This window comes from Acomys minous (assembly GCF_964271855.1).
Source record: "Acomys minous genome assembly, chromosome: 12".
Lineage (NCBI taxonomy): Eukaryota > Metazoa > Chordata > Mammalia > Rodentia > Muridae > Acomys > Acomys minous.
The window spans coordinates 110,075,676-110,103,601 of NC_140493.1; the positions used below are offsets into that span (position 1 = coordinate 110,075,676).

Consider the following 27,926-nt stretch of genomic DNA (forward strand, 5'->3'; position numbering starts at 1 on the left):
AGTAAGAAACAAGAGGCAAATCTCAAACCCACGTGGGATGCTGTTAGAATCCAGCGTGGCAGTACGAGGCCGCCCGCTCGCATTGCTCAGAACCATACACAGGGCCAGCATCTCATCTTGCCGAGGGCCCTTGTCCCTGGCTACTCATTGCTGTTTTTTCTACTAGCCACAAGCCGCATGGCCCACTGTTTACCTCCGGGGACAGAGTCGGGGACAGGGTTGGGGACTCAGGGTTTGGCACTCGGCGTAAATGTAAAATATCAGGAAAGCAGATGGATCTCTTTCAGCGGGGACGGTGAGAAAGGGAAGCGGAGGGGCGGGAAGCGGAGCCCTCCCACCTACGTCCCAGCTGCACGTTTTCATTTGCAGCTCCCAAAAGCGTTTTAAACAAGAGCTGGTGCCAAAGCTGGGTTTAGACTATGCGGGGTGCTTCTCGGCACCAGACCGCCTGATCCGAAGGCTCTGGCTACAGAGCTGTGTCCGGAAGGAGGCGCAGACATGGCTGGGATCCTGGGAGGCAGGCCCTCTCTGCGAGCCCCGCACAAACACCATGCCAAGGTGAACGCGGGCAAGTGGAGGTTCTGGGTGTGCGGGCTGGATGTCAGGAGGTAGGCCGGGAGCACAGAACGGAAGAGGAACTTGAACTCCAAGGAAAGCCGCCTACAACCAAACACGTTCGGTGCGCATCTATGTGAGGGGGTTTGGCAGGTGCATATCTGAGGAGGACAGAAATCATAGCAGAAAACCTGTCTTTAGCTCCCCCTCCCCAGTCATGGATTTGGCTGGCATACTTACAATTGTTCATATGATCTAAAAAAAATACATATGAGCTAAATATGGCCATTTATAAACAGGTATCACTAATCAAGGCATCTGGAAGAAGGCAGTGAAAGGAAGATGGCAGAAAGGGGAGATGTGAGAAACTAATGAGGAGCCATAGCCAGCAGCCACTGCCTTACTCAAGTCTCATTGCACTTGGCCGTGCCCACTGATGGCTACATCCCCTGTGGCAGACCCCTACCCCAACCCCACCACCACCTCAACTGCCACTGTAGTGTTGGGATTGGACCTCGGGCCTCAGGAATCCTCCGGAGTGCTCGCCGCTCCTCAAAGCTACAGACCGCCCTCTCCCACCACCACCCCACACCAGCACTGCCTCCAGATGGAGTCACCCAGCTGGGTTGGGCTTGCTTGCCCCCAACCCTTAAAGGTTATAAGAATGCATATAGTGTTAAACACTGTAGTCTTTGTGTTCCCCGCCCACCCCCCATCTCCTAAAGGAGAGGTTTTAGCTAATGGCTCTGACATTGTCTCAGCCAGAGGCCAAAGCAACCAATGATGTATCTTTTGAAACTCTGCCTGTCTGACCCTGAATGCCCCTGAAAGCCCAGTGTTTGGCTAAACCATCCGAAGAGCCCATTTTACCTGGGATTCCCATGAGTACCCACAGACCATAAAACCAGAATCCGCCCTCAGAACACAGGCTAGACTAACCCTCAGGACCCCGCAAGGATCCTGCTTCTAACGGAAGGCGTCTGCCGGGACGGTGAACAGACAGACTTAAGGGACACACAGGCAGGGTGCAGGCAAAGCGGCCATCAGGGATGTTATTTATCTCGGGTGGGTTCTGCCTTTAAAATGTTTTTTGAAACTCTTCCAAGCGTTTCCTGGCTTTTTCCAAAAACTGCTTGTGTAACTTGTTCTGCTCTAGAATCTGCTGCTGAAGGTCTCGGATCATCTGGCTCTGCTTTTCCTCATCAAGAAGGCCGCTGTCCAGGGGGGTGGTTTGGACAGTGGACGGGGGCTGGAAGCCAGTGTTATAAGCCTTGAGGATGGCCAAGCGCATCCTCCTACGTTCCCTGCGTTCTTCCTCCAGCTCGGCCTTGTAATGGATTTCCAAGCTCATGTCGGGGTGCTCTGTCTGCCCCAACAGCATCTTTTGCCTCCTCTGCTCCAGCTCCGCCTTCTGCTTCTGCCTTAAAGCCATCCAACTTGCTACAGAGTCCACCTGCTCCTCCTCCTCCTCCTCCTCAGTGGCCGCCTTGGGTGGCTCCTTTCCTGACTCTGGGCTTTCTGAGGAGTCATCCTGTTCGCTAGACGATCCTGCCACAGGGGCAGGCATCAGGCTTTCCTTCTTTGATGGGTGCTTTGCCAGTTGTTGCTGGTGGCCAGGGCATTCGTCCTCACTCAGCAGCTGCTTCAGGTTGGTTTTGGACCATGACTCGTGGGCCTCCACCTCCGAGGGGCTCCCAGACCCCTCCTCGCAAGCAGCTTCCGTCTCCTCGGCTTCGGCGCTCTCATCTCTCGGGCTGGGGCTGTTCTCGTTCTCGTCCTGAGTCTCCAAGCAGCTCTGCTGCTCATCCGGGTTCCAGTCCGCCTTGAGCCTCTGGTCAAGGTGCAAATCCAGATGTTTCTTCAGCTTTCTGTTCGTGTTAAACAGTTCTTCGAAGGCAGACTCGATCTCTTTGTGCCACTGATTTTTACCACTGTATTTGCTCGGAGCCCGCTGGGGCGTGGCCTCCTGTCTGAAGGTGGGGCTGGGGGACTGATCTAGGTCAGCTGTTTTGTTCCGCCTCGTTCTTCTTCGGCCCCTGGAGCTGCCGTGGCTTATGCTCTGAGCGAAGCGTGGAGCCCCACTTCCCATCGGCCGCCTCCTCTCCCGGCCCGTTGCCTTCTGTACGTCTTCCATGCACTCAGCTTCCTCAGCACTCATTAAGAGCGGGCTGAGCCTTGCCAGGTCTGCCACCCTGCCCGCCCGAGGGCCCAGGGGCTGGCAGCCACTATTGCTCTTACTTGAAGGCATGCGTCTCCCTTTGCTCTTCTCACTGAAGTTCGGGCCCCGGGCTTTGGTGAAACCCTGTCTCTCTGAGCATGTTGCTTTTTTCCTGGACTTGGGGTGCTGTCTGGGGTACTCTTCCCTGCGGCCTTTCTCCTCTCTAAAGGCCGCTCTGCTTCTCTCCTTAGCCCTCACGTGTCTTGTCGTCCCTCTCTGATTGTGTTCGCCCACGTCGAGGTCGCTTCCCACGGGCAGCCCTGTCGTTTCATCCAACAGATGGGTTAGGTAGAGGCGTCCCATGTCCCTGACCTGCTGTAGTCTGGCCTCCTGCCACTCTGCCTTCAACTCCTCAGCCAGGCGCTGCAGCTGCTGTGCTTTCCACTGCTGCAGATTGACACTGCCCTCGAGTTCGTCTTCCGCCAGCGCAGGCTTCTGGCTCGAATCCAAGGCCTCCTCATCAGAAGAGGGGCTCAGCTGGGCTGCTCGCTCTGGTTCCCTCTCCATCTCCGTGAGTTCTGCAGACACGCTTGCAAGCAAAGATGGCCGTAGCTGGAAGCAGAGGTTGCAGGGCCTGAGGACCCCGCAGAAGATTCACGGCAAACCTGTAAAGCTAGGAGGGCACAGGCCGCTCCAGACGGCTGGAGAAAAGTGTGCAAGGCCCTGGAGACAAGTGTAGATGGGATTCTCAGTGCAGGGTACACTCAAAAGCACGACCACCAGATCTCTCCCACCTCTGCCCACTAGCACGCATTCCCCCGTCTCTCGGCTTCTGTCCTGAACACCTTGGATAAGAGCCTGGGCGGGAGTGGGGTGGGGGGCGGAGGGGGGGGGTCATGTTTCACAGAGTATCGCTACAGGGGTCGTCCCGTAACGCCTGGAGATGATTTTTGTCATCACACCTGAAAGGAGGAGACGCTACCAATCTATAGCTGCGGGCAACCCAGGGATGCCACTAAACACCCAGAAAGGCACAGGGTGGCCCTGCGACTAAGAGGTGGCAACAGGGCTGAGACTGAGAGCCCTCCACCCCAAGGAGGCAAGGTTAGGACTCAGGTGTGGGGGGCAGTTTGAAAAAAAAAAGAAGCAACTGAGGACCGAGCCGGAGAAGGATAGGTGGGAATAACAGCTATGTAGGCTGGCCTGTGGTGAAAGAGCTGCTTCTAGGTGAGGAGATGAAGGGGCAGGAGAGGGAAGGACTGCAGGCATGGTGCGTGCATGGGTGTGTGCTCACACATCTGTGTTACACACCTGTATGCACACAAGCAGGCATGTGCATGAAGGGCTGTTGTGTGTACATCCATCCTTGCTACGTGGAATCAGTAAAAACCAAACAGATGCAGGCACACACACGTCTACCAGAACAGGGGTGCGTAGGTGTGTGTGGGAGATCTAATACAAACCAGACAAAGAGACACGCGTGCCACGTCACAACGCTCAGCTAGCCCCGCTGTGACGTCACCAGGCGGGGGACGGCTGTGTATCCCTGTGGCACCAGCAGGGCCCAAGCTTTACCAGAACTTCCCAGAGAAGCTGTGTTTCTCAAGGGGCTAGAGCCACGCCTGCTGCCACTTGGTCACTATGGTCTGCATGAAGAGGCCCCCGACTGCCCTTCCCTTCGATTCCTATAGAAGCAGGTTGACCCGCTTAAGATAGTGTTGGTCACAGCAGTCAGAAAAACAGCTCTGCATGCCCATTACTGATAATGCTACCGTTCAGGCTCCTACATGCACCAAGAAGCCACTGTAGGTTTCCTGTTTTGACATGGGAATCTCCCTATATAGCCCAGGTTGGCCTAGGAACGTGTAATCTTCCTGTCTCAACCCCCAAAGTGCTGAGATTAAAGGCATGTGCTGCCAAACACAGATCACATTTTCTTTCTTTCTTTCTTTCTTTTTCTTTTTTCTTCAAGCAGCCCTGGGAGGTAAAACACTATTACCGTCCTGAAGTTCACAGGTGGGGAAGTTGAGGCAAGGAGTCAGGGGAACACTGGAGGCAGGTTACATACCTAGAAAGAAGTAGCAGGGCCTGCCCTCTGACTGCGTAGAGCATGGGGCCTTTGACCAGCCATGGCCAGTCACACCATCACTGACATGGACAGCTATGCCTTTGTGAGAGCGCCTTGCTCCAGACCAGGTAATTAGAAGCATGCTCTTTAAACAGCAGCTGACATTACACCCACCAGCCTTGCCAACCACCATGGTGGCCAAAAGAAGAAAGTTAGAGGAAGCCGGGACCCTCAACTCAGGTAAACTCAGGCAGCTGTAAAACTGCCCCACAGACAGAAGCAGAGGCCAGCAAGATGGCTCAGCAGGGAGAGGAGCTTGCTACGCAGGCCTGGTGACTTGAATTCAGTCCCCCAGAATCCCACAAAGGAGGAGCTAACAGCTGGAAGTTGCCCTCTGACCTCTACACATGTGCTGGGGCATGCACAGGCACCCACTCATAGGCACACAGAAATATTGTAATAACTTTTCTAAAGATACAAATGGAACTAGCTTAGCCCTGCTCTTCCAGAGAGCCTGGGGTCAGTTCCCAGCACTTGTGTTGGCTCACAGTGGTCTCTAGTTCTAAGGGACCTGGCACCTCTGGCGTCCACGCGCATCACACCCATGTGTACGTCCCACCACCCGCCCCTACACCCTCCTCTCACACAGTCACTCATCTCACTCCATGGTCACATGCCATCCCCAACCCCTCCCACTCCCACCACAACATAATTCAAAACAGATCTCTCCCTCTCTCCCTCTCTCCCTCTCCCTCCCTCCCTCTTTGTAAAAGATATAGACAGTTCACCAAAGAAGACAGATGCAAGGCCTTTAATCCCAGCACTCGGGAGGCAGAGGCAGACAGATCGCTGTGAGTTCGAGGCCAGCCTGGTCTACAAAGCGAGTCCAGGACAGCCAGGGCTACACAGAGAAACCCTGTCTTGAAAAACTAAAAACTAAAACTAAAACTAAATAAATACATTAAAAAAAAAAAAAAGAAGATAGATGAATGGCTAGGCCAGTGGACAAAAAGATGGCCAAGAGAAAGGCAGACTGACGATGCTGCGTGAACGCCTCTCGCCCTGGGGGATGGCCATAACCAGAAGCAGCTAAGGAGACTGGAACCCTGCACCCTGATAGTGGATGGGTAAAATGGAACAAGGCACTCTGTCTGGCAGTTTCTCTGACAGCGAGCCACAAACTTACGAAGTGACCAGGAGCTACCACATAGCCAGGAGAAATGGAAGCTGAGAGAGATGGTGTGATTCAGACCCCAGAAGGGCTCGGTGTGAACATGCCTCTCACACCAAACCCTGAGCTCTACCCACACGGGGAACAGCGGCAAGGGATGTTGTAAAGCATGGGGCGGGTCTGTGCTCCTGAGACCATCTCGCTGATGGAGCTAATCCCACCTGAGGTGTAAAGTCTGTTTCCGAGCCTGGAAAGAGTGGCTCCTTTCCTTTCTAACAGGTGACAATCACTGAGACCTGCCACATCTCTGCCACCCAGGAGCATCCCCATCTCAGTCAGTGGCCCTCATCCTCATGAAGAATCCTTTGGGAAAACTACAGCTAAGGCCAGACTTCAGGAATCCCTGCCCCCACGGCAACTGCCTTTCTGCTCTTTTCTGCGCCCCTCCCCCATTCTGTCCTGTGACGGGGACAGGGTTCCACTTGGACTCAGGGAGGATCCTCTGAGCTTGACAGTGCTAAGGAGAAGCACCTGATCACCTGCTGTCCTTACCAGCAGGTCCCCAACTGTCATCTACAGCCACCACCAGCAGCACACACACCTGAGCCCAATTGGGGTCAGCGCCAGGCTTCATGGAAGAACTTGAGCTCCCCCACCACGTGAGGTGCCAACCTGGGGTCCTGAAGCTGACCTGCGTAGGTTCTGCCTCACTAGTGCACAGTCATCCTAGTGACCATGCCACGTGGGTGCCCAGGTCTGCCTACTGCACATCCAGGAAAACAGTCACACAACTCAACAGCGGCCACCAGGCCCTCTAGTTGCTGGGGTTTGCTGTGACCATGCTGCCACATGCTTTTACTGCCAGGTAACACAGCGGCTGTGGGGACAAAACCACCCACTGAAGTTGGCCATCAGTGAGACTTGAATACTCACTAAATAACGAATACGGCGAGTACCACCGCCTTCCCCAGACACAGGTCAACAATAGCAAGTACTATTGTTTCTAGGGATGCCTGGAAGTGTGTCCTCCTGTACAGATGCTTAGCCAAGCCTGGTGATGCTTGTGAAGACAGGGTCCAGCGGAGCTAGCTGGGTGGACTCAACATCGATAACCACAAAGCCAGGCTGGCCATAGAACGGGGTCACTCCTGTAATCCTGAGCCTTTCCACATGTCCCCTAGTCTATCTGGAGATGCACCATGGGATAGCCAAGATGCTCAGATGTTAAGAAACTTGCCTAAGGCCATCCAGCCCCTACCTATGCACTGATGACTCAAATCTCAGCAGGCAGACCCTGACCCAGGTTCCTAACCTGCAGAGCGGAGTCAGAGCAGGAAGCTACCTCCAGGATGCGCATCGGCTTCGATCTGGGCTGTGCTTCTCTTCTGGTAGCTGCTGCTGAGGACTCAGATGAGCACGTGCTGCTTTCTGGGTATTTACCCAGGGCACGGCTGTGCCTCTGAGCTCACCACATGTTCCACCTGCTGCCTTCCAACAGTTAGCTCTCTCTCTCCCTCCCCACACCCTCCCAACAGTAGTTGAGCCTATAGGATTTCTTACTAGCCTCCCTGTCTCCCACCCATCCACCTCTCTGCCTGCACCCTCCCCAACCACAGTACGCTGCTGCGCCCACCTTCAGTGGCTCCCTGCTCTCCTTACCAGCTACTTTTCGAAGCATCATCAAACACCGCCCCCACAAACCAATAGCAAATTTCACGGCTTCGCCCTAGGGAGATCCTAACCCAGCTTGTGGGACAGCGGTAAGGTGAGGTCATGCTGTCCTCCCAGCTCCAGCCCCAGTGCCCACTGCTGCCCACGTGGGTTCTTCATGAGAGAGACGTGCCTCCTCCATTCTCCATCTGTATCTGCAGACTCCTGCTACTCCCCTGCCTGGGATACTCCACAACAGTAGCTCTTCGATGGCCTGCACACCCGGGACTCAAAAGGGCACCAGCATCGTTTTTTGAAGCACACAGGGACAGTCTGGATTAGTGACAACAGCTAGAGGGAACATTTCCATACAGCCCAGCCTTGCAATCTTATGCAAGCAGCCTGACTATCTCACCAGGAGTGACTGGCGCACAGCACACACCGCTCACCCTTTACCCAGCAACGCTCTGTGTTTTCTTTGGTTCTTTGGGACAACATAGGAGACCCTCAAGGGCTCCTAAGACACACAGGGTTTTCTTAAACTAAGTGACCCCCAAATGTAACGTGGGCTCAGTAGGTCAACTCTGTGTATCTACCTGCATCCTCCCGACTGGCTACAATTATCCCGTGTTTCTCTGTCAGAGACCCGTCCTTCTAAACTGCTGTGGCCGGGCACCACAGGAATAACCATCCAACAGCTGTATCTGACTAAGAGCAAACAGGAGCACAGGGGTCAGTGGGCCTGGCTGGTGTCAGGACCCAAGCTTTGGACTCTAAGCTCACTCATCCTAAAAACACAACACTCACAGGGTACTGATGACCTACAGAGAAGACAGAGAGACAGCTGCAAGGCTCCAGCCTGGACGACTCTTGTGTGGCTCTGCTGATATTGGGTCTCAACCATAGGATAGTCTATGATGTGTGATCCTCCTGCCTCAGTCTCTCCAGGGCTAGGATTATAGGCCTTGTGCCACCAGGCCAGATCACAAGTGTTTTCAATAGCTTGTGTCCCCAGACAAAAGGCAACAGGAACACATCCAAGTCTCGCTAACTCCAGCGAGCAGAAAACGGAGGCTTGGGAGACAAAAGCACTGCCTGTGGCTGGGAGCCACACGGCCACCCAAGGCCCCAATGTGATCTCTACCTGCAGTCAGAGAAGGATCTAACCCTGTGCTAGATGGCCTGGGCAGCCTGGGCCACAGGGTAGAGGGATATTGTGGTGATAGGGTTGCTGTGTCTGTCCTGTCTCCACAGCCAGGATGCCTCGGCAACAGACTGAGATGGCCTGTGTCTCCAAGAACAGCACCAGGCTCACAGGGAGCTCAGCCAACATCTACAGTAATGACAGCAGTCAAGGTCCAGGAAGCTGATGGACAGACGTGGGTCTGTGACTTTGAAAGCGTTAAGTAGTATCTGTGGAAGGCCATGTGACACGGTCACAAGGTAGTCATTTTAAAGGCACAACGAGGGGCTGAGACAGTGGCTTAGTCAAGCTCTTGCTGTGTAAACATGGGTACATGCTGGGTACAGCGCTCCAGCACCCATGTTTAACAGCGGGCCACAGCAGCTCATGCCTGAGATCCCAGTGGGGGGAGGCAGGGACTGGTGGATTCCTGGAGCTCACAGGCCAGCCAGCGTACCCAAAGAGCTCCATCCATGTTCAGTGAGAGACCCTGTCTCAAAACACACGGTAGAAAGCGAAGGAGGAAGGGACCCAATATGGACCTCTGGCGCACACAAAACAAGCAAGTTGAAAGCATGATGAGAGCCAGGCTTGGTGGCACACACCTTTAGTCCCAGCACCCTGGAGGCAGAGACAGCAGGATCTCTGAGTTCAAAGCCAACCTGTTCTATTGAGAGTTCCAGGACAGTAAGGGTTACACAGAGAAACCCTGTCTCGGGAGGGAGGAGGGGGAGGGGAGAACACAGTTTAACTGTTGAAATGGTTAGGAATATGGGACGATGGTAAATGTACAGGAGCTGACTAAGGACAGCTGGACAATGTGCCAGACAAACAGGGCACTTTCCCAGAAGGTTCTGGAAAAGGAAGAAAGGGGTCAGGATGGGAGAAGGATGCCAACAAGGACCCCAGAAGGACAATGACAAAAGTCAGAGGCGCCTTCAGGGCTGGAGGAGTCTGGAGGAGTGCAGTGCAGGTGGCCTGCTGTGTGCCCAGGGGAAGGTGTTGACCCATGCTGCCTTACTCCCTCATCTGTGAAGGTGGTGATGGGAGCCTCTCCCATCACTGTGAGGACCACCCATGCGCTTGGCCAGTCATGTGAGGAGAAGGTGGTACTTACTGTGTGTGTCTCCAGATGACTGAGCCAGGCTATCGAGGACACATTACAGGGAGGCAAAGTTGGCCAGGTGAAGGGAAGCACTTTCTATAGAGCTGTCTTGAAATCATTGGGTAGGTAGTGAGACACCCATCACTGGAGGCATCCAAGCCAAGCCCAGGCGAAATAAACATCAGAAATGTTTTTAACCCTGTTTCTCTGAGTCCTAGCTTCTAAAACCATACTCTATGACTCACACTCGCTACCTCACACCCCGTTTCTGGCCCTTCCAAAGGGATCGTTCAGAAAGGTGCCAGGCTGGGTTTGGGAGTAGTAGCCTTGCCAGACTTGGAGGAGGTGAGAGAAAATACAAATCCTGGATGAGCTCACAGCTAGTGTTCACGCAGACTCTGAGGGTGGGGAATGGGGGGGCGGTGCTATGAACTAATGTTTGGCCATCTCCCTGTGCCCCACCAGGCTAAGATGGCAGGGCAGCCAGCTGAGGGGGTGAGGGACAAGTTCAGATTTCTGAAGACAGACCTTGTAGCAAGCTGACCTCTGACCTCAGGGTCCAGGCATCCGCCAACCAAGAGGGGCACTTGCGTCTGATCCAGCTGGTGCCTTACTAAATATAGGTGTGGTCCTCACACCTGTTTTCCCAAGTTCCTAGCCAGGTCAGGGGCTGCTGCTCTTGCTCTGTTAATGAGGCCCCCAGCTACAGTCCTCCCCCCAGCCCCGCCCCACCCCCACTGCCCCTACTCTCGGCATCTATATTCTTCTTCGTAAGATGGACTTTTAAATCTGCATCAGAACACATGGCCAGGACACGCATCCTCCCCCAAACCGCTGGGCACCAAAAAGAACCGCCCCCCACCTCCCAGAGGGGGAAGAGCCAGACACCACAGCCTCATCCTAAGGTAGTCCACGTGGGGTCTCAGGCGGCGCCACTGACCCAGGTTAGCTGGAATTCTCCCCACTTCTGCCAGCAGCCCAGTGTCTGCCCTGGCTGGCTAACTATGGGAGGCTGTTGCCATGGGAACAGCAGAGCTGTTGTGCTGTGACATCACCTCAGGGGTGAGGTCAGGGACAGAGACAGGCCAGCCAGAGGCTAAAACTTCCAGGTGAGAAAAGCTATTTGTCTCCAGTGATAGGAGGCAGTGAAGGTGTTGACAAGCAGCACATCGTGCAATGCAGAAACCTTAGGTCACAGTCGCGGAGTAGAAGGCAGCCTCCCTGCCCCCACCTGGCAGCATTTATGACCTCCTCAGGCAGTATTCTCCGGCCCAGCTGTCAGTACATTAAAAGGGCATCCTTGAAGATCGCAAGGACAGACACACGTCCCATCCCTTCTCCTGCAGAGGCAGCAGCTGGCTGGACTGGGGCGGAGGGGATGGGTTACCTCCCAACTGTTCTGGGGATCTGACTGAGGAGCAAGGGAGAACTGTAGCTCCTGCCCTTCTCTCACTCATAAGCCTACTTAGAACTCAAAGCCACACATGCTCGACCGTGTTTGTAAGGCTGCTGCATCCTCTAAAAATAAGACAACTGACAGGTTTACTTTGGGGATGGTGGCTTTGATAGAGTCAGAGCGATCTGACTAAAGTTTTTTTCCTAATGAGGAAGAAGTGAACTGCAGGGCAGGCTGAGGTGTGGGACTCACTGGAGAGCCAAGCCTAGAAGCAAGGGCTGGGACTGGGTTGGGTGAGCCCTGGGAGAGGCCACTGTCTACTGACTTGGGCCGGCATATGCGTTACCCCGACAAGAGGGACTTCCAAAGGCTCCTCCATTTTTCCGGTCCCTTTTCTCACACTCATGATGGCTCATTTTCTATGTCAACTTGACTGAACTGAGGGACACACCCAGCAAGCTGGCTAATCTGGCCCTGTTTCTGAATATGATTATCTTTGAATCAGACTTCTTGAGCTCTGCTGTCTAAGCCGGAGCAACCAGAAGATGGGGACATTCTTTCTCTACTTGGGTGCAAATACAGCCCTTGGAGTGACCATCATGTCTCTTTCTCCTTCCTCCTAGTCTTACATCAACCCTTCAACAAAAGGAAACTTCCTAGACAGAGGTGTCTAGAATACGCTGGCCCTCTGACAGGTGGCACTTTGCTGCCAGTTTCCACTACCGCCTCTCTGGGTCCGTCCTGGAGTGGAGGTGATGCTGCCAACCCCGGCCCCGCCACACCTTGGCGCTCCTGACACCTCCTCAGTTGCTTCTAGAGACCCAAGCTCTCTACTAATCCAACCAGCAAGCTGGGAAGAAGCTGGCTGAGTTTGACAAAGCACTTGCAGGGTCACAGGAAGACCTAAGTTTGATCTCCACAGCATGTAAAAAGCCTTGGGTGGTTTTGGGGCAGGGTGGAGGTACATGCTTGGAATCTCCATGCTGATGAGGTCACTGGCCAGCTGAGAGCCCCAGGTCCCAGTAGAGAGGGTGGGGGGAGGGAAGGAGGGAGGGAAGGAGGGGAGAGGGAGAGAGAGAGAGAGAGAGAGAGAGAGAGAGAGAGAGAGAGAGAGAGAGAGAGAGAGAGTGAGTGAGTTCAAGGTCATTTTGGTTACAAAGTGAATTCAAGGGCCAGCCTGGAATATATGAGACCCTGTCTCAAACGAAAGAGGAGGAAGAAGAGAGGAGAAGGAGCAAGAGATGAGGAGGAGGAGGAAGAGGGAGAGAGAGAGGGGGGGGGGGAGAGAGAGAGAGAGAGAGAGAGAGAGAGAGAGAGAGAGAGAGAGAGAGAGAGAGTGAGTTCAAGGTCATTTTGGTTACAAAGTGAATTCAAGGGCCAGCCTGGAATATATGAGACCCTGTCTCAAACGAAAGAGGAGGAAGAAGAGAGGAGAAGGAGCAAGAGATGAGGAGGAGGAGGAAGAGGGAGAGAGAGAGGGGGGGGGAGAGAGAGAGAGAGAGAGAGAGAGAGAGAGAGAGAGAGAGAGAGAGAGAGAGAGACACCAGCCCTGAGAAGATAAAGTTCAGCCCAGTGAGAGACACTGGCTTCTAAAGAATGACACTATAGATTAATCTCCGGCTTCTGTACATACGCACCCTGGCACACACATGTGCGCCCATGCAAACGTGCACACATACAAAACTAATCTGCATTGCCAAGCTGGGTGTGGGAGCTCATACCTGTAAACCCAGCATGCAGGAGATGGAGGCAGGAGAGTTCAAGGTCACCTGGGCTACAGGAGACCCTGTCTCACCAATATTAAAACAAACAAACAGAGACCCAAACATCCACTGTGCTGAACAACACAGGCCACACCGGCCAGCACCAACCAAGACTGGAGGGCACTGGGCTGGTGGGTGTTTACTAGCCAACCACGCCAAGAACTAACTTTTAAAAAAATACATGTATGATTCAAGTCCATTTTAAGAAAATAGGGGGAGAAAGGCACTTGCCAACAGGAATCTGATTCCCTTACATGTCCTCCCTTTTTTACATTTTAATTTAAAATATCCACACCACGCTTTGTGTTAGCGTGCGGGTGTAGGAGGTCCTGAGTTCATCCCAGCACCACACAGCTGATGTCAACACCTGCAGGGCACCTGACAGGCATCCACTTGTGATCCCAGGTACTGCATATGCAGGTGCTTCTAGCTTTTTCCACCAGTAAAGCAAGACTGAATAAATTGTGACCAAATGCTTACTGGTGTCTGTTACCAATTCTCTCAGGGGAAAAAAAAATATTCCTGGATACAAGCTTATTTTTGTATCCTGACTCCTTCTGCCAGCACGCCTATGGGAGACTCCAGAAGGCGTACGTTGAGACAAAACATCTTTGTGGCCAAGCTTTTTTTTACAAGGACACCCAGCCTCCTGCCCCACAGAACAGCATCCTTGTATCTACTCCTGGCACTGTCGCTGTATTGGTGACCTCCGGCGAGTCACAGACTTTGCTGCTCTGTCTCCCGAGGGTGGAGTGGAGAGATGCCAAGCTGGGTTCAAGTGTCCCTGAAGGAAAGGGGCTTCGATCCACAGAGGGATGGGGGACACAGCCTCTTCTGGCACCATGAGCCTTTGTCCGCCCCTGGGCAGAGGCGACAGCTTTCCTCAAAGTTCAGACTTGTAGAAGTTGACGGTGAGACTGACACCCGTGGAGCCCCTCAGGACACCTTATCTTGCCTTCCAGAACTTTACTCATCAACACCTTCTCTACTATACTTCCAGAGCCTGTTGTGACAGAAGAGACACAGACAGCCCTAGAGGCACACAGTAGGTACTCTGCCAGCACATGTGGCTCTGAAGGCGAGGCCTTCTCTCTAGGCAACTCTCCCTCTTCCTTGGCTAAGGACCAGCTGGCCAGGGTCCTAACGAGGTCTCTGTTATAGCCAGAGGTGTCCTGGCAAAGGTCGCTTCTGCCACAGTAAGCTCTGCTGTGCCTCCGGAAGGTGTCTGAACTTCAGCGGGGTGCCAGGAGGTCCAGAGCCACGTGCAATCACACGTTGGAAAGGGACAAAATGTGTCCATCACTTGCTGACCTTGAGCACACACAAGACCTCTGGGGCTCTATGCCCACAGGGAAATTTGCACAAAGAACTGGGCTTTTGCAGTGAAACACACCCACCCCTCTCCTGGGAGCCCAGGGTGGTTTGAGGGGACTTCCTGCAACTTCAGGATCAGCTTGGAGAACGGCCCCATAGATATGCTTTCTCACATCATCCCGCTTGCTTGTAGAAATTGTAAAGCAGACAGCCAGACGAAAACTACCATACCAAACACAGACCGGAAACCTACACCCGTGTCACCGAGGCCAAGAACAGAAAAGACTTTTCTCCAAGGATGGTCTGTTGAGGACTCAGGCTGTGAGAGTCTAGACAGTCTCTGCCATACTGACCCAGGCCCCACTGGCATAGCATAATATAGGCCCAGACGATGCCCAATCTCAATAAAACTTTATTTACAATGGGCTATCTGTCCAGCAATGAGAGTAATTTTGCCAACCATGGAAAGAAACCAGGGAAATATTGGGAATGTCACACCACTGAGATGGCACAACATGACATGTACAGTGTCCCTGCTATACAGGAAAGGACCAGTTCCTCAGGGAAAAGGCACAACCTGAGGCTACCCTGGAAGCCTCAGATGAGGGCCACTGTGCTTTGGGTGCTGTGAACTAGACAGAGGTCATCTTGGAAGGGTCTTGGGAAACGTTAAAATAATACAAAGTCACATGTTTTAAATATGTGCATGTCTGTGTGTATTGCGTGTGAGTGCAGTGCCCACAGAGGCCAGGAGAGGACGTAGGGTCCCTGGGAGCTAGGGTTACAGTCAGTTGTAAGTCACCTGACATGGATGCTGTGAACAAAACTGAGGACCTCTGGAAGAGCAGTATGTGCCCTTCACCCCTGAGCCATCTCTCCAGCTCTCATAATCCGTGCACTTTAATGGGGTGATCTGTATGGTACGTGAGTCACGCCTCAATAATGAACAATGCTGACAAGCAGAGCCCTTCTCGGAGAGAAAATACAAAAGTCCCAAGGCGATGCCTAGAACACAACCCATGGTGGGAGGAAGGAGGAAATAAACCTCTTGAAAGTTGTCTTCACACACACACACACACACACACACACACACACACACACACACACACACACACACACACTTTTAAGGAAAAAAAGGGCCAGGAGATTGTTAGCAAATTTACCAAGCCAGTGGCTGACTCTGAAAAAAAGAGTAGGAACCAGCTGCCGAGTGTCTGATGGTGAGGCGTGTCTGATGGTGTGGTGTGCCTGATGGTGAGGCGTGCCTGATGGTGAGGCGTGCCTGATGGTGTGGTGTGCCTGATGGTGTGGTGTGCCTGATGGTGTGGGGTGCCTGATGGTGAGGCGTGTCTGATGGTGTGGTGTGCCTGATGGTGTGGGGTGCCTGATGGTGTGGTGTGCCTGATGGTGAGGCGTGTCTGATGGTGTGGTGTGCCTGATGGTGTGGTGTGCCTGATGGTGAGGGGTGCCTGATGGTGTGGCGTGCCTGATGGTGAGGCGTGCCTGATGGTGTGGTGTGCCTGATGGTGTGGGGTGCCTGATGGTGTGGTGTGCCTGATGGTGAGGCGTGTCTGATGGTGAGGTGTGCCTGATGGTGAGGCGTGCCTGATGGTGTGGTGTGCCTGATGGTGTGGGGTGCCTGATGGTGTGGTGTGCCTGATGGTGTGGTGTGCCTGATGGTGTGGTGTGCCTGATGGTGTGGGGTGCCTGATGGTGAGGCGTGCCTGATGGTGAGGCGTGTCTGATGGTGTGGGGTGCCTGATGGTGTGGGCTGCCTGATGGTGTGGGCTGCCTGATGGTGTGGGCTGCCTGATGGTGAGGTGTGCCTGATGGTGAGGCGTGCCTGATGGTGTGGCGTGTCTGATGGTGAGGTGTGCCTGATGGTGAGGTGTGCCTGATGGTGTGGTCCCATCCTCATATTTGGTAGTGGCTGTTGAGGGCTAGGCTGATCCAAGGCTTTCCCTGAGGCCCTACTGTACGGAGAAGGAACATAGCTCCCAGTCTGAAACCAGGACTGCGTTTGGCAGAGCCAGTAAGGGCCTGGGGCCAGGGCCTTGACGCTTTGGAACCTAAAAGCCCAACTCTTCCCAGCCTGGACTGGACTTATTGTTCCAAGGTCGCTGTGTGCTCGCCTCTGACGTCCTGTGTTCCCCTTGTGCAACATTGTTTGATCAGCTGTGTCTTATTGTACGATAGCTTTCCGCTGACTCTGTCCCGTTCCCTGTCCCCACCCACAAGCAGGACCTATTGTGCCGTACGCATCATCATAAACTCGCTTGGCATAAGACACAGCTTGTACAAGACCTCCCAGCCCCAGTTCTCTGTGGTCTGCATCATCTCATCTCCTGGCCGCCCACTGCGGACCCTGTCCCTAAAGAATAAGCAGCTGGGCCAGGCCAGATGGAAGTGTTCTTTGGCTTCTTGACCTGGGTGTCCACTCCACACCATTGCTAAGATGGATGCCTGGGTGTATGCTTATTGAAAACCATGTACCACACTGGGCAAGAATTAAGAGTGAGCATGTGCCAGGCGGTGGTGGCGCACACCTTTAATCCCAGCACTCAAGAGGCAGAGGCAGGCGGATCATTGTGAGTTCGAGGCCAGCCTGGTCTACAAAGTGAGTCCAGGAGAGCCAAGGCTAACACAGAGAAATCCTGTCTTGAAAAATAAACAAACAAACAAACAAAAAAGTGAGCATGCTCAGTACATAGGCTGCACCTGGGCTTGTAGAACTGACCCACTCTAGACCTGTTTCTGGATCCGAGACGTGAATCTGTCCTACCACAAACAACAGCTTACTGTTTCACCACAAGAACTCCGTACACATTCAACTCTCTGCCAGGAAACCTCACAGAGAGCAGCTGCCCCTCAGCACTCCATCCCTCCTCCAGGGGACCCCAGCCTGCTTCCCAGGGACCACTCCAAGTCAATGCGGGTAGGAACTGGCACTGGCCTAGAAACACTCGTCTTGTTTAAAGGTTTCTTCCTACCCACATGGCTGTGAGCTCCTCCTATCTCAGCCTCGGTTTGCTTTTTGCTTTTTTTTTTTTAATCTTTATTATTACTCTGTGTGTGTGTGTGTGTGTGTGTGCGTGTGTGTGTGTGTGTAAGTGCACCACCAGTAGGACAACTTTGTAGTTGCTTTACTCCTATATTTATATGGATCCTGGGCTTGAACTCAGGCCTTGGATTTTATCATACACAAACTTTTGGGGGGGGGCAGTAACAAATAGAATGAAGCAGATTAACAGCAGGAAGTGGGAAATGGGTCCTCCTGGAGCAGGCAGGACACCAGGTCTCCCTCTCTCTCTCCTTTGCTTCCCCTATTATATGATGCCTGTTATCTCAGCCATCAGTGTCGGCCGAGGGTTAGTGAGGACTAAGAGGCAAGTCCAGCTCAGTGTTGGGCACAGAGGAAGCAAGCCTATGGCCTGGCCACCACCAGTAGGCTCTGCTCCTAAGCCACTGGCTCCACCTTTCCTCCTTGGAACACCCACAATCTAAGATGGTCATGAGTGAGTTACTGTCTCCCTTTCAGATATGGGACAAGAGGTGGGGGACTCAAGCCAAGGTCACTGTGCTGTTCTCTGGCCATCACTCTGGGCAGAGCCAGCCTCTGGCCACATTTTGCTGTAAACGCAGGCGCCCCGCCCTTACTGGCTCCTCCCCCATTTCCTGTTCTTTCCACAGCCCCCTTCCCCCTACATTTTCCACAGTCTGCTAAAGAGCTGACTGGGCACTTCCTCACCCAGGCCCGCAGCCCAAAAGAACTCACAAAGCCTTGTCTCGCCTGATCATATGGTCAAGCTAGGACACACCTGTCTGCCTACTCTAGAGTGTGGGTGTTCAGCCGCAAGGCCCCTTCACCTCTAGTTTCTCTTTCGCGTGTTGGCGCTGCCCCCTGGTCCCCAGACTGTGCCCACAGGGCTCTTGCCTCTGAATTGCTCCCACCCTCATGCAGTGTCTAACAAAGCCTCCCTAGGCCCCACGACCATAGCCCAGGCCCTGCATCTCTAACTCAGGCTCAGTAACCTTTCCCTACATCACCCCCTTTCTATCTCAACCAGCTAAGCCTCAACCACATTGGTTTCTTGCTCCTGTCCTCATCCTGGGGCTCCTCTGTCTCTGTTGCAGGTCCCTTGACCTACAGGGTTATCTGGCCTGATAAGATTCACACCATGGGATAGCCCAGGCTCTATTATAACCTCTCCATCCAACAGACTCCTGTCAGGGCCATGACGCAATGAGCAGTACCCAGGCTTTACGTCCCTCAAGACAGGTGCTGGTGCTGACTCACTCTTTTAAAACTCGCTGGAGCACCTGTCGGAGAACTTTGTGTACAACAGCCAGCAAATCCAAAATGCAATGATTCAATTGTTCATGCTTAGAGGAATAAACCACAAGAGAGGCAGGTGTCTAAGTCATGGCCACACTGGGCCCGCAGGTGGCTAAGCCGCATAGCCACACGGTGGTGGGGCAAGAGTGTCTAAGCCATATAGTCACACGGGGCGGGTAGGATGGGGGGGCAAGGGGCGGGGTCACAGGTGTCAAAGCCACACAGCCACAGCAAGCCCTCCTTCCACACACTGGATTGTGGTTCATCCTCCCAGCTCTGATCAATATATAAGCAGAAAAGCAGCCGCAGCTGACCAATGGCGGGCAGGCTCCTTCCCCGAAGATATTCACACATACAGTCCCCTCTTTGTAAAAGCTACCCCTCAATTTGCAAAGCAGGAGAACTTTCCCAGTCTGCCTTGTCAGGGACTCCTGCCCACCTGACGAAGCCTACCAGGGAGCAGCTGACTGTGTGGAGGTCCCCCAGGCTATGCCCCTTCACCCCTGCACATGCCAGCAATGACAGAGACCCAGCAGGCTGTGACAGTAGGCTGTATGGATGCCAGCCAGCTTAGACTCGGCAGGTAGGACAGCTGAGTGGCTTCCAAGAGGGTGAGGGCTGCAGGTGCTGGCTCTGCACCGTAGGCTCTGCTGATGCACTGAGCGCCATGGCCAGGCTTGGTCTAAAAGTCTACTTGCTTCCCTATCATTGGACCAGCTCTCCTCCACCCATCATCTGCCACCCCTGGGGGCGCTGACAGGTTCCCCTGTTCTCATGCAGACCCAGCAACCAAACCAAGACCCTGGCCAAGCACTGTCACCAGCCATTAATCACTGTGTCATTGCATCGCCTCTAACCTCTGCTGTTGTCACCTCATCTTACAGACCCCACTGCTCTGCACCATCGATGGGGGTCAAAACAGTAGCAGAATTCCCTGGGCTGCCTTAAAAATCCCAATGACCAGCCAGTAGTGGCGCCAGGCCTTTAATCCCAGCAGCACTCAGGAGGCAGAAGCAGGAGTTCAAAGCCAGCCTGGTCTATAAGCAAGTCCAAGACAGCCAAGGCTGCCCACAGAAACCTTGTCTCTAAAAACAAACAAACAAACAAAAAATTCCCAATGACCATACCCAGGTCTCAAGGCTGCAGGTGCTGATGATTCTGGTCACCAGTCTACAGCCTGAGTGCCCTTGGAGGCTTACCGTGCATCCACTGTGGGGTGGAACCGCACCATGCGACCATGTGGCCATCCAGAGTGATGGAAGTCTGCACCAGCACCTGGGTCCTCTTCCTCAGCCACTGGGCACCCTACAACTCTCTCACCTCTGTGCACTAGCCATGCAGGGGCATCCTTTCCCAGTCTGTGCCCTCTACGCTGCCTCTCCTCCATGTCTCACTATCTCCTTCTGGAGAAATGCCATCCTGGCCACGGGATGTGTATGTATGCTGGTAGCGTGTGTGAATGCACCGAGGGGGGGGGGAGGGAGCATGTGGTGCAAGCCTTTGAGCCCAGCTTCGGGGAGGGGGCGGTGGGAAGGGCTCTGCTATGACCCCCCCCCCCACACACACTGCCTGTAGCTTCCTCCTTCCCTTTAGTTTTTCCTTTGTGTTGTTTCCCCTCATTCCTGGGGGCCGGAAACATCTCTCAAGTATTTTCCAATGCCAGTACTCCTCCCCACCCACAGACTTGGGCATTAGGTATCAGTGGTCCACTAGACTCAGGATTCTCCCTAAAGAGCCATCTCTTGCTCAAGGCCTCCTGGGGAGCAGCTGAAGGCGAGGTGGAGGAAGGCTGTGCAGATCCCAGGCTGGCACCAAGCTCGGCACGTGGTGTGGGAGAGTCTACACCTCTCTGCTTTACTGGCACTCCAGTCTGGTATAGTTCCAACAGCTCGGGTTCCAAACCGTCCCCAGCAGCAGACGATAGCCCTCTGGGACACTAGCCAGAGTGCCCCCTGCTCCCCGCAGTCCCCTCCTCAACGGCCATCAGAATCTTACCCTTTGTGACTTGCAAACCCATCCCAAGTTGCTACACGCTCACCCCTGAATTTGGCAAGTTTACCGCTTAGGTTAATCATTTTTCATGAGCCGCACAAAGTCTGACTTTTTTTTTTTTTTTAACACCTTCCACTGGCAATCTGCCGGCAACTGGCAAGGGTCTTCGTGTGCCCTCCAACCTTGAATGCCCACCTTTAAACCCACCTCTTCCGCGTCTCTGCCCTGGTGTTTGGCTGCCCCAGCTTCAGTGGCTCTTTTGCTCTCTTAGCATCCCTGTTAAGGCAGAACCGGCCACTCTGGACTTGTTCATCGAAAGAGACAAGAATGAAAACAATCCTCCTGAAGGCCCAGCAGGGCCTGCGCCTGCTGCCAGCTGTTTCTTCAGAGCGCCACCATCCACCGAAGGCCTGCGACGCTCTCAGGGCCTGTGGGTGCCTGGCTTCGCTCAGTGTGCGCTGCATGCTTTCTGGAGTGGCCACTCCTCCCTCTCTGGTCTCCATCACCATGCACACAAATGCACACAGGCCCCATAGAAAGCCAGTATGTCCTCCTCCTGGTCACCCTGGTACCTTGTACCCTATACCCTGACTGTGGCTTTAGGCCTCACTTCTCAGGCAGAGAGGGTTGATTTTTTTTTTCTCTCTCTCTCTCTCTACTCCCAAATACCCTTGATACCTCAGGGCAATCAAAGAAGCCGGAAGTGGGGGGGACAGTGGGGGGGACAGTGGGGGGGTGTCTGCCAAACAGCTCTGTGGATTCGGTCACTCCGGCTTCCACATGTGGTGTTGCCTGAGGCTTGCAGTAAGCGGTGAAAGACTCCATTAGCTGACAGAATCAGAGCGGGCAGCAGTGCCTGAACAGCACTAGGACACAGACACATTTCCTGTTTGTCCTGACACAAAAATGCAGAGACATGGCCCCCCCCCCCCCACAAACGGGCCAGGCCACCTCTTCCCTCTTCCATCCGAAGGGTCACATTCTCTTTGCCCGGCCGTGGCTCCCCCCGGACCTGCCACTGGTAGAGAGATTCCCTCCTAGGAATCCTGGGAAGATGCTGAGCTAGTCAACAAAGCTGCATTCGGGAGCAGCCAACAGGAAAGCCAGCGTACGCCAACCCTGATGGGTTGCCTTTCCAGGCTCCAGGGTCATGGTTCGGGCCCCACTCAAGGCGGGAGAGGGGCTCAGAACTACAGCTGCCCAAGCCTGGCCCAGACCTCCTGTATCTGCTTTGCAACCCACAAGAGAGCAGTGGACAGTTCCGACCCTGGCTAACTCAAGATGCCTCGCTGGTCAGTCACAAGTGTGTACCACTTCCGGGAGGGGCAGGCCACTACTGACATGGTGGGTTCACTGCAGTTCTCTACTGTGGGGGTGTTGGCCACTTTTTGGTCAAAGCTGCTCAATCCTGGGAGGGGTGAGACGGGCTAAGATAGTGCACCCCTGCTATGCTGAGTTCAACAGCGCCCCTCACCCCCCAATTCCTGGCCAGCCAGAACCCTATTTGGAAGTCTCTGCCGATGTAATGAAGTCCAAATGGGTTCCAGCAGACACTGGACCCAATAGGAAAGGGAATTGGGTATAGCTGTGTGTCGATGAGTGGGAGGGATCCACCCACCATCCCCCCAAGAACACTAAGGAGCACCGGGAGTGCTCCCCTCCAAGCAGGGAGGGAGGCCTGGGCTAGGTCCTCCCTCAGGCCCCCCAAAAGGAGCCAAGCCTGCCAGCATCTGGATTTCAGGCTTCTGACTTCCTGGACCATGAGACAGTCAGTTCTACTGCTTTGGGGTGCTCACTTGTGGTCATCTGTCACAGCAGCCACAGGAGCCACAGCTCTGCTGTGGGATTGGGCCTCTGTGATGGGATGAGTTCAAAGTCCTGGCTTCATGGTGACTTAGATGCAATGCTTTGGACACCAATGCTGGGAAATCTAGGCCGAGTAGAGCAACGTGCAAGCAGAAAGGGGCCTCTAGGCATTGACGCACGACTCCGACCTCTGACCCCGGCCAGGCTAGTGCAGCTCCCAGCCGGCTTTGCCTTGGCAAAGACAGGAGAGTGTTTCTAAGCACCTCCCAACTTGCAACTAGCAGTGTGTGGCATCCCGAGCCAGCTCTCTGCCACCTGGCCCTGGGAACCAGGCCCCTGAGTCCTATGTGCTGCTTTTCTCTGGGCTCCCCAAAACTTGCTGGTCAGAAGCGTGGCCTCACCACAAAGGGCCCTTAGGTGTGCCCGTACGCCCAAACGATGCCCCAAAACACTAATGATCCCCTCATTGGAAGGGGCCACTTCCTCAACCTCCAAATTTTGCTGACCACCACAAAAGCTAAACTGGACAAAAGATCTCATTTCCCCTAAATCAAAACATGTTTGAGAACTTTGCACAAGCACGCGCCATACCCTGAGCCAGGTGGGCTGAGTTAGGTAGCCTCACAGATAGGGTCAGCTGAAAACCCTCCAAAGAGCTAACCCAGGTGGGCCAAGGAGCCACCGAAAAAGGGCATCTAGAGGACACTTCTGACACCTGGAGAAACAGAGGCTTCAGTCTGTGTGGGGGGTGGGCACAGGATACTCAGATAAATGAAGTCAAAGGGCCAGGACCTCACCTGCTGGTTACCCGAGTTTGCCCAGTGCTGGAGAGGCCTTCACGGGATCAACTCCAAGTGGAGCCTCTCACTTCTGCCACCTTTTCCAGGACCACACAACTACCTACGTTCCCCCTACCTGTTTTGCTACTGCCCACCCTTTGGGGCTCAGAAGTCCTGAGGGTAGATCTAGGCAGCCACACAATCCTGTGGTCCCCATAGCCACCAAGTTGTTTGTCCACCGTCCCAGTGTGTGTGTGTGTGTGTGTGTGTGTGTGTGTGTGTGTGTGTGTGTGTGTTCTGAAAAGAAGTCAACAGCAGCAAATAGACTCCTGAACCCGGCTTGGCCCTGTTGGTGGGGCCTTCCAGGGGACACGCAGCAGGGAAGAGGGCTCTAGCAGCCTTCCTTGGTCCCTCTAAGCGCATGGATGGGATCTGCGTAGTGGGGCTCCAGTTCTGCCTGCTAAACGCAAAAACTCCCAAATGGCTGCAGAGAAGCCCGCCTCACCCAGCCAACACCTCACCTGTGGAAGTTTCTTCCTGGGGTTCCCAGTCTTCTAGCCACCGCACCCCCGCGTGTCCCCCACTCCCCCACCCCCAGCGCTGGCATCCCAGGGAGGCCGCCTGCCAACACCCAAGCGTTCCCTGGCTCCCTTTCCTGGGGCCGGAGCTGCTGCGGAATTTCGGTGGAATTTTGAGGTCGCCAAGCATCTCCCAGCTCAGAGAGGGGAAGAAAAGAGAGAAAACTGGGAAGGGGGGAGACCGAGGAGGGGGGGAGAAAGTGCGCTTGAGGCGTTCAGTTGAAGGTTGGCAGAGGGATCCCCAGCCAGCTACTCGGGCTGGGAGGTGGGCCGCGCGAACCCGGGTACAGCCGCTTACCTACGTCTGCATTGCAAAACGCCTGTTGCGGGTGCACCGGGGAGCAGCTGCAGGCGTCGGCCGGGCGCAGCAGCGTGGTCAGCAGTAGAAGGCCGAGCGCCAGCCGAAGGCTGCGGGCCGCGGCGCCCATGGCGCACTGGGGGCCTGTGTCCGGCTGCTGTGGCGCGGGCTGGGGGGCCGGGCACGCCCCTCCTCACCTGGCCCGCTCCCCCGCGAAAACTTTCTGTCCTCTTTGTCAAGTGGGGAAGCAGCGAGGAGAGGGCGCGGGGCAGTGCACCCGGCGGAGAAGAAAGGGGCTGGGGGGCGGCGAGCGAGCGCAGCCCGGCTCGGCTCCTCCGCTGCCTTCTATGGCTGTGTTTGCTGCGGGCTCGGGCCGAGCCGCCGTTTTATTGCGCTCCGAGGATCCTCTGCTCCTCCTCTCGGTGGCTGGCGGCCAGTGCAGGCCGGGCGCTCCCAGCAGCCCTTCTCCCGCGCCGCCCAGCCCTCCCCAGAACCCCGGCTTTTGTTGTGCCCAGCCTGGCACGGCTGCGGGCTTCCCGCACCACCTGGCACGCTGCGCCGCAGGGCCACGCGCGCTGCGTACTTGACTGCGTGCGGGGGGCCGCACCCACGCAGCTCCGATCCCCCAAATGGCCAGCTGTGCAGTGTGTATGCCTGATGGGCCCCCGATTCTGGGTGGAACTCAGGCCTTGTCCCTGAAGGCCACCAGGCCGCCTCCCGCCTCCATCCCCATGACCTCCAGCTCAACTTTTTCTTCCAGCCTGCCTCCAAGGTCTTCTTCACTTCTCTTTCCACAGGGTAAACTCTAAGCACCCTCTGGGGCCAATGTTATACCCTCATGACCCCCTCCCATGGGGGAGGGTGGAGTGCCTGGAGGCCTTAGAATTTCAAGCATCCTCGGCTAGTTGTTAAACAGAGGTTGGGATGTGTTATGGTAGCCAAAAGGAGCTAGGTGTTGGGCCTCCAGGGGCCAGTAAGCACTGTGCAGCCACCTTCTCTCAGAGTGCGCATCCTTTGCCCATAGCCTGAAGCCAAAGCTCTTGTGTTCTAGCAAAAACCAAGGAGCTAAAAGATGAGGTAAAAGAGACTGTGGTGATGGGTGGCCAGTCCCTGCCTCTGGCCAGAGAACCTGTCTTACACAAGAGGGTCGCCTTTGCCCTCAGATGTTGGCCATCAAGATAGAGAGACAAAAATTGAGGAAAATGACACAATTAAAGAGTAATGGTGGCCGGGCTTGAGGCGCACGCCTGTAAACCCAGCACTCGGGAGGTAGAGGCAGGCAGATCTCTGTGAGTTGGAGGCCAGCCTGCTCTACATAGTGAGTCCAGGACAACCAGGGCTACACTGAGAAACCCTGTCTCAAAAAAGCAAACAAAGAGTAATGGCAGCCAGATGTAATGGCATGCAGCTGTCATGCCAACACTGACAGGCTAAGAGAGAAGGAAGTCACCTCAGGCTGCAATGAACTCCAGGCCAGCCTAGACTCATAAAGAGACCCTTTCACAAGCCTCAGAGAGAGAGGAAGAAGAAATGAAAACAGGAATAAAGGGGTCTGGAGAGATGGCTCAGCACTTGTGAGTGCTTGCTGTTCTTGCAAAGGACTCGAGTTTGACTCCCAGCACCCAGGCTGAGTGGCTCACCAGGGCCTGGAACTCCAGCTTCACCAGTACTGATGCCTTCGGCCTTCGAGGGCACCTGAATGCATGCACACATGCTGCTCACATACACATGTACACACACACACACACACACAATTTTTTAAAAAGTATAATTTCTCACTATAACGTGTGGTACAGATCTGAGCCAGGGAATGCTGGGAAACACGAAAAGAATGGAAAAATAGTTTTTGCTTCAGAGACAGACAATTCAGATAAATGTTAGACAGGGTGGTTATTTTTAGCACCTTGACAAATCCAAAGTCATTTTTCGGCTGTTGCTAACCTAAAATAGAGTTGTGTCATCCGTGAGGGGATGCCTGAGGCAGTCAGCACAGTGCCTGCTGTAAATACACGAGGATCCGAGTGGTCCTCACAGCCCATATAAAAAATTCTCCTTGGTGGCATGTAATTGTAATCCCAGAACAAGGGAGGTAGAGACAGGAAAATTCTGCAACTCTCGGCAGCCAGCCTAACCTGCTTAGTCTGAAGTCTCCATGAGACCCTATTTCAAACAGACATGGTCGATGGGGCTGGACAGATGGCGCTGCAGTTTAGAGCACTTGCTGCTCTTCCGGAGGGCGAAAGCCACTTCCCAGCATCCAAATCAGGTGACTCACAACTGCCTGTAACTCCAGTTCCAGGGGACCCAACACCCTCTTCTGACCTCATCTGCTACCCACAACCACATGGCATTCAGTTACACACACACACACAGACACACGCAGACACATGCACACATACACAGATACACACACATAGACATAGGCACACACATGTGCATACACATAGGCATATAAACACATAGACACACACACATCCACACACATAGACACACACACATGCACGCAAACATACATAGACATACACACATGCACACACAGATATGCACAGACACAGACACCCCCATGCACATACCCACACACATAGGCATGTTATTACATGTCAGCTGCCTGTAGTCTCTTTCTCTCATTCTTTTGAATGGAATCCTATTGGATTTTACACATCTAGGACAGTTTATAAGAGAAATGGGTGACTCGGAAGCTTCTCTCTTAGAGTTTCAGACACCACGTAAGTAGTGATCACGTGTGGAAACACCCCCAATGTAGGGATTGAAGGTGTCATGAGAAAGGATCAAGGCCAGCGCTTGGAGAGCAGGGGAGGAGATGGGGGCCCGGGCTTCTCCCACCTGCACCACTGTTTGCATCACTGGCCCTCTCCACCCTCATGCAGAGGCCCTGATGGCCACCACCAACATTCTATCTATGGGGCTGGAGAAACTGCTCAGAGGTTAAGAGCACTGGTTGCCCTTGCAGAGGACCTGGGTCCAGTTCTCAGAGCCCAAATGGTAGCTCACAACCATCTGCAACCTCTTTCCCAGGGGGTCTGATGTCCTCTGAAGGCATTAGGCACGCACATGGTTCTCAGACATATGTGCAGATAAAACCTGTGCACATAAAATGTAAAAAAATAAACAAGCGAAATTTGAAAACATGTTTAGCTTTCTTTCTTTCTTTCTTTCTTTCTTTCTTTGAAACATGGTCTCTCTACATAGCCCTGGGTGCCCTAGAACTCACTATATAGATCAGGCTGGTCTCAAACTCACAGAGGTTTACCTGCCTCTGCCTCAAGTGCTGGCATTAAAGGTGTGCACCACCACACACCACCCTGTGGGATAGAACCGGAGTCCTCAGTCATGCTGGGCAAGTACTTGGCCAGTTGAGCCCCATCCTCATCAAGATGCTGCCTTTCTCAGCTACAAGTGGGCCGGTGGTTACAATACATGTGTATATGCACTTCTGATACCAGAAAACACCCCGCACCTAAGCCCCCGTCAGCAGCTCTCTTCTCCAAGCAGGGTCCTAGGAGGTAAACACTTCCCCCTTGGTCTCTCCTCGCTCTTCCACTTGTTTGGGCACTGTACCATAGATGATGGAAGTCCAGCCACACCCCATTAGCGCAGTGCTGGGGCTTGGTAAACTTGTCACATGAGCTACACCCCAGCCCTTCGCCTCTCTTCTTGATGTGGGCAGGTGGGCGAGCAGAGTCCCTCAGGCCCTGAGGCTGGACTGTGCTCATCTTACTGAGGGCCGGTGATGTACCCAAGAGACTGAGGAAG

The 27,926-nt window shown here is 54.1% G+C and overlaps 2 protein-coding genes across 4 annotated transcripts in view; both read right to left on the bottom strand.

Moving 5' to 3' along the window:
* Window positions 1-24,559, bottom strand: part of TIMP2 (TIMP metallopeptidase inhibitor 2) — a 47,427-nt gene extending 22,868 nt beyond the window's left edge. The window contains exon 1 of the mRNA XM_084748165.1: window positions 24,153-24,559. Coding sequence (XP_084604291.1) covers window positions 24,153-24,282 — 130 coding nt within the window. The 5' untranslated portion in view covers window positions 24,283-24,559. The remainder of the gene's footprint in view (window positions 1-24,152) is intronic.
* On the bottom strand, window positions 1,563-10,932 carry CEP295NL (CEP295 N-terminal like). 3 transcript variants are annotated; one of them, XM_084748163.1, is made up of 3 exons: window positions 10,419-10,584; window positions 9,903-10,034; window positions 1,563-3,436 (listed from the first exon to the last, which is right to left on the bottom strand). In XM_084748163.1, exon 3 carries the CDS (start codon window positions 3,278-3,280, stop codon window positions 1,634-1,636), a length of 1,647 nt encoding a protein of 548 aa, XP_084604289.1. In that variant the 5' UTR covers window positions 3,281-3,436; window positions 9,903-10,034; window positions 10,419-10,584; the 3' UTR covers window positions 1,563-1,633. The 3 variants fall into 3 exon arrangements, with proteins under 3 accessions (XP_084604289.1, XP_084604288.1, XP_084604290.1); XM_084748162.1 differs by lacking the exon at window positions 10,419-10,584 and adding an exon at window positions 10,831-10,932 and having other exon boundaries at window positions 1,599-3,436; XM_084748164.1 differs by lacking the exon at window positions 10,419-10,584 and adding an exon at window positions 10,831-10,848 and having other exon boundaries at window positions 1,599-3,436; window positions 9,903-9,994.
* Window positions 24,560-27,926: the final 3,367 nt, after the last annotated feature.

Bases quoted from the DNA above. Each gene is read 5' to 3' on its own strand.
- CEP295NL (XM_084748163.1), bottom strand. From the start codon at position 3,280: ATGGAGAGGGAACCAGAGCGAGCAGCCCAGCTGAGCCCCTCTTCTGAT.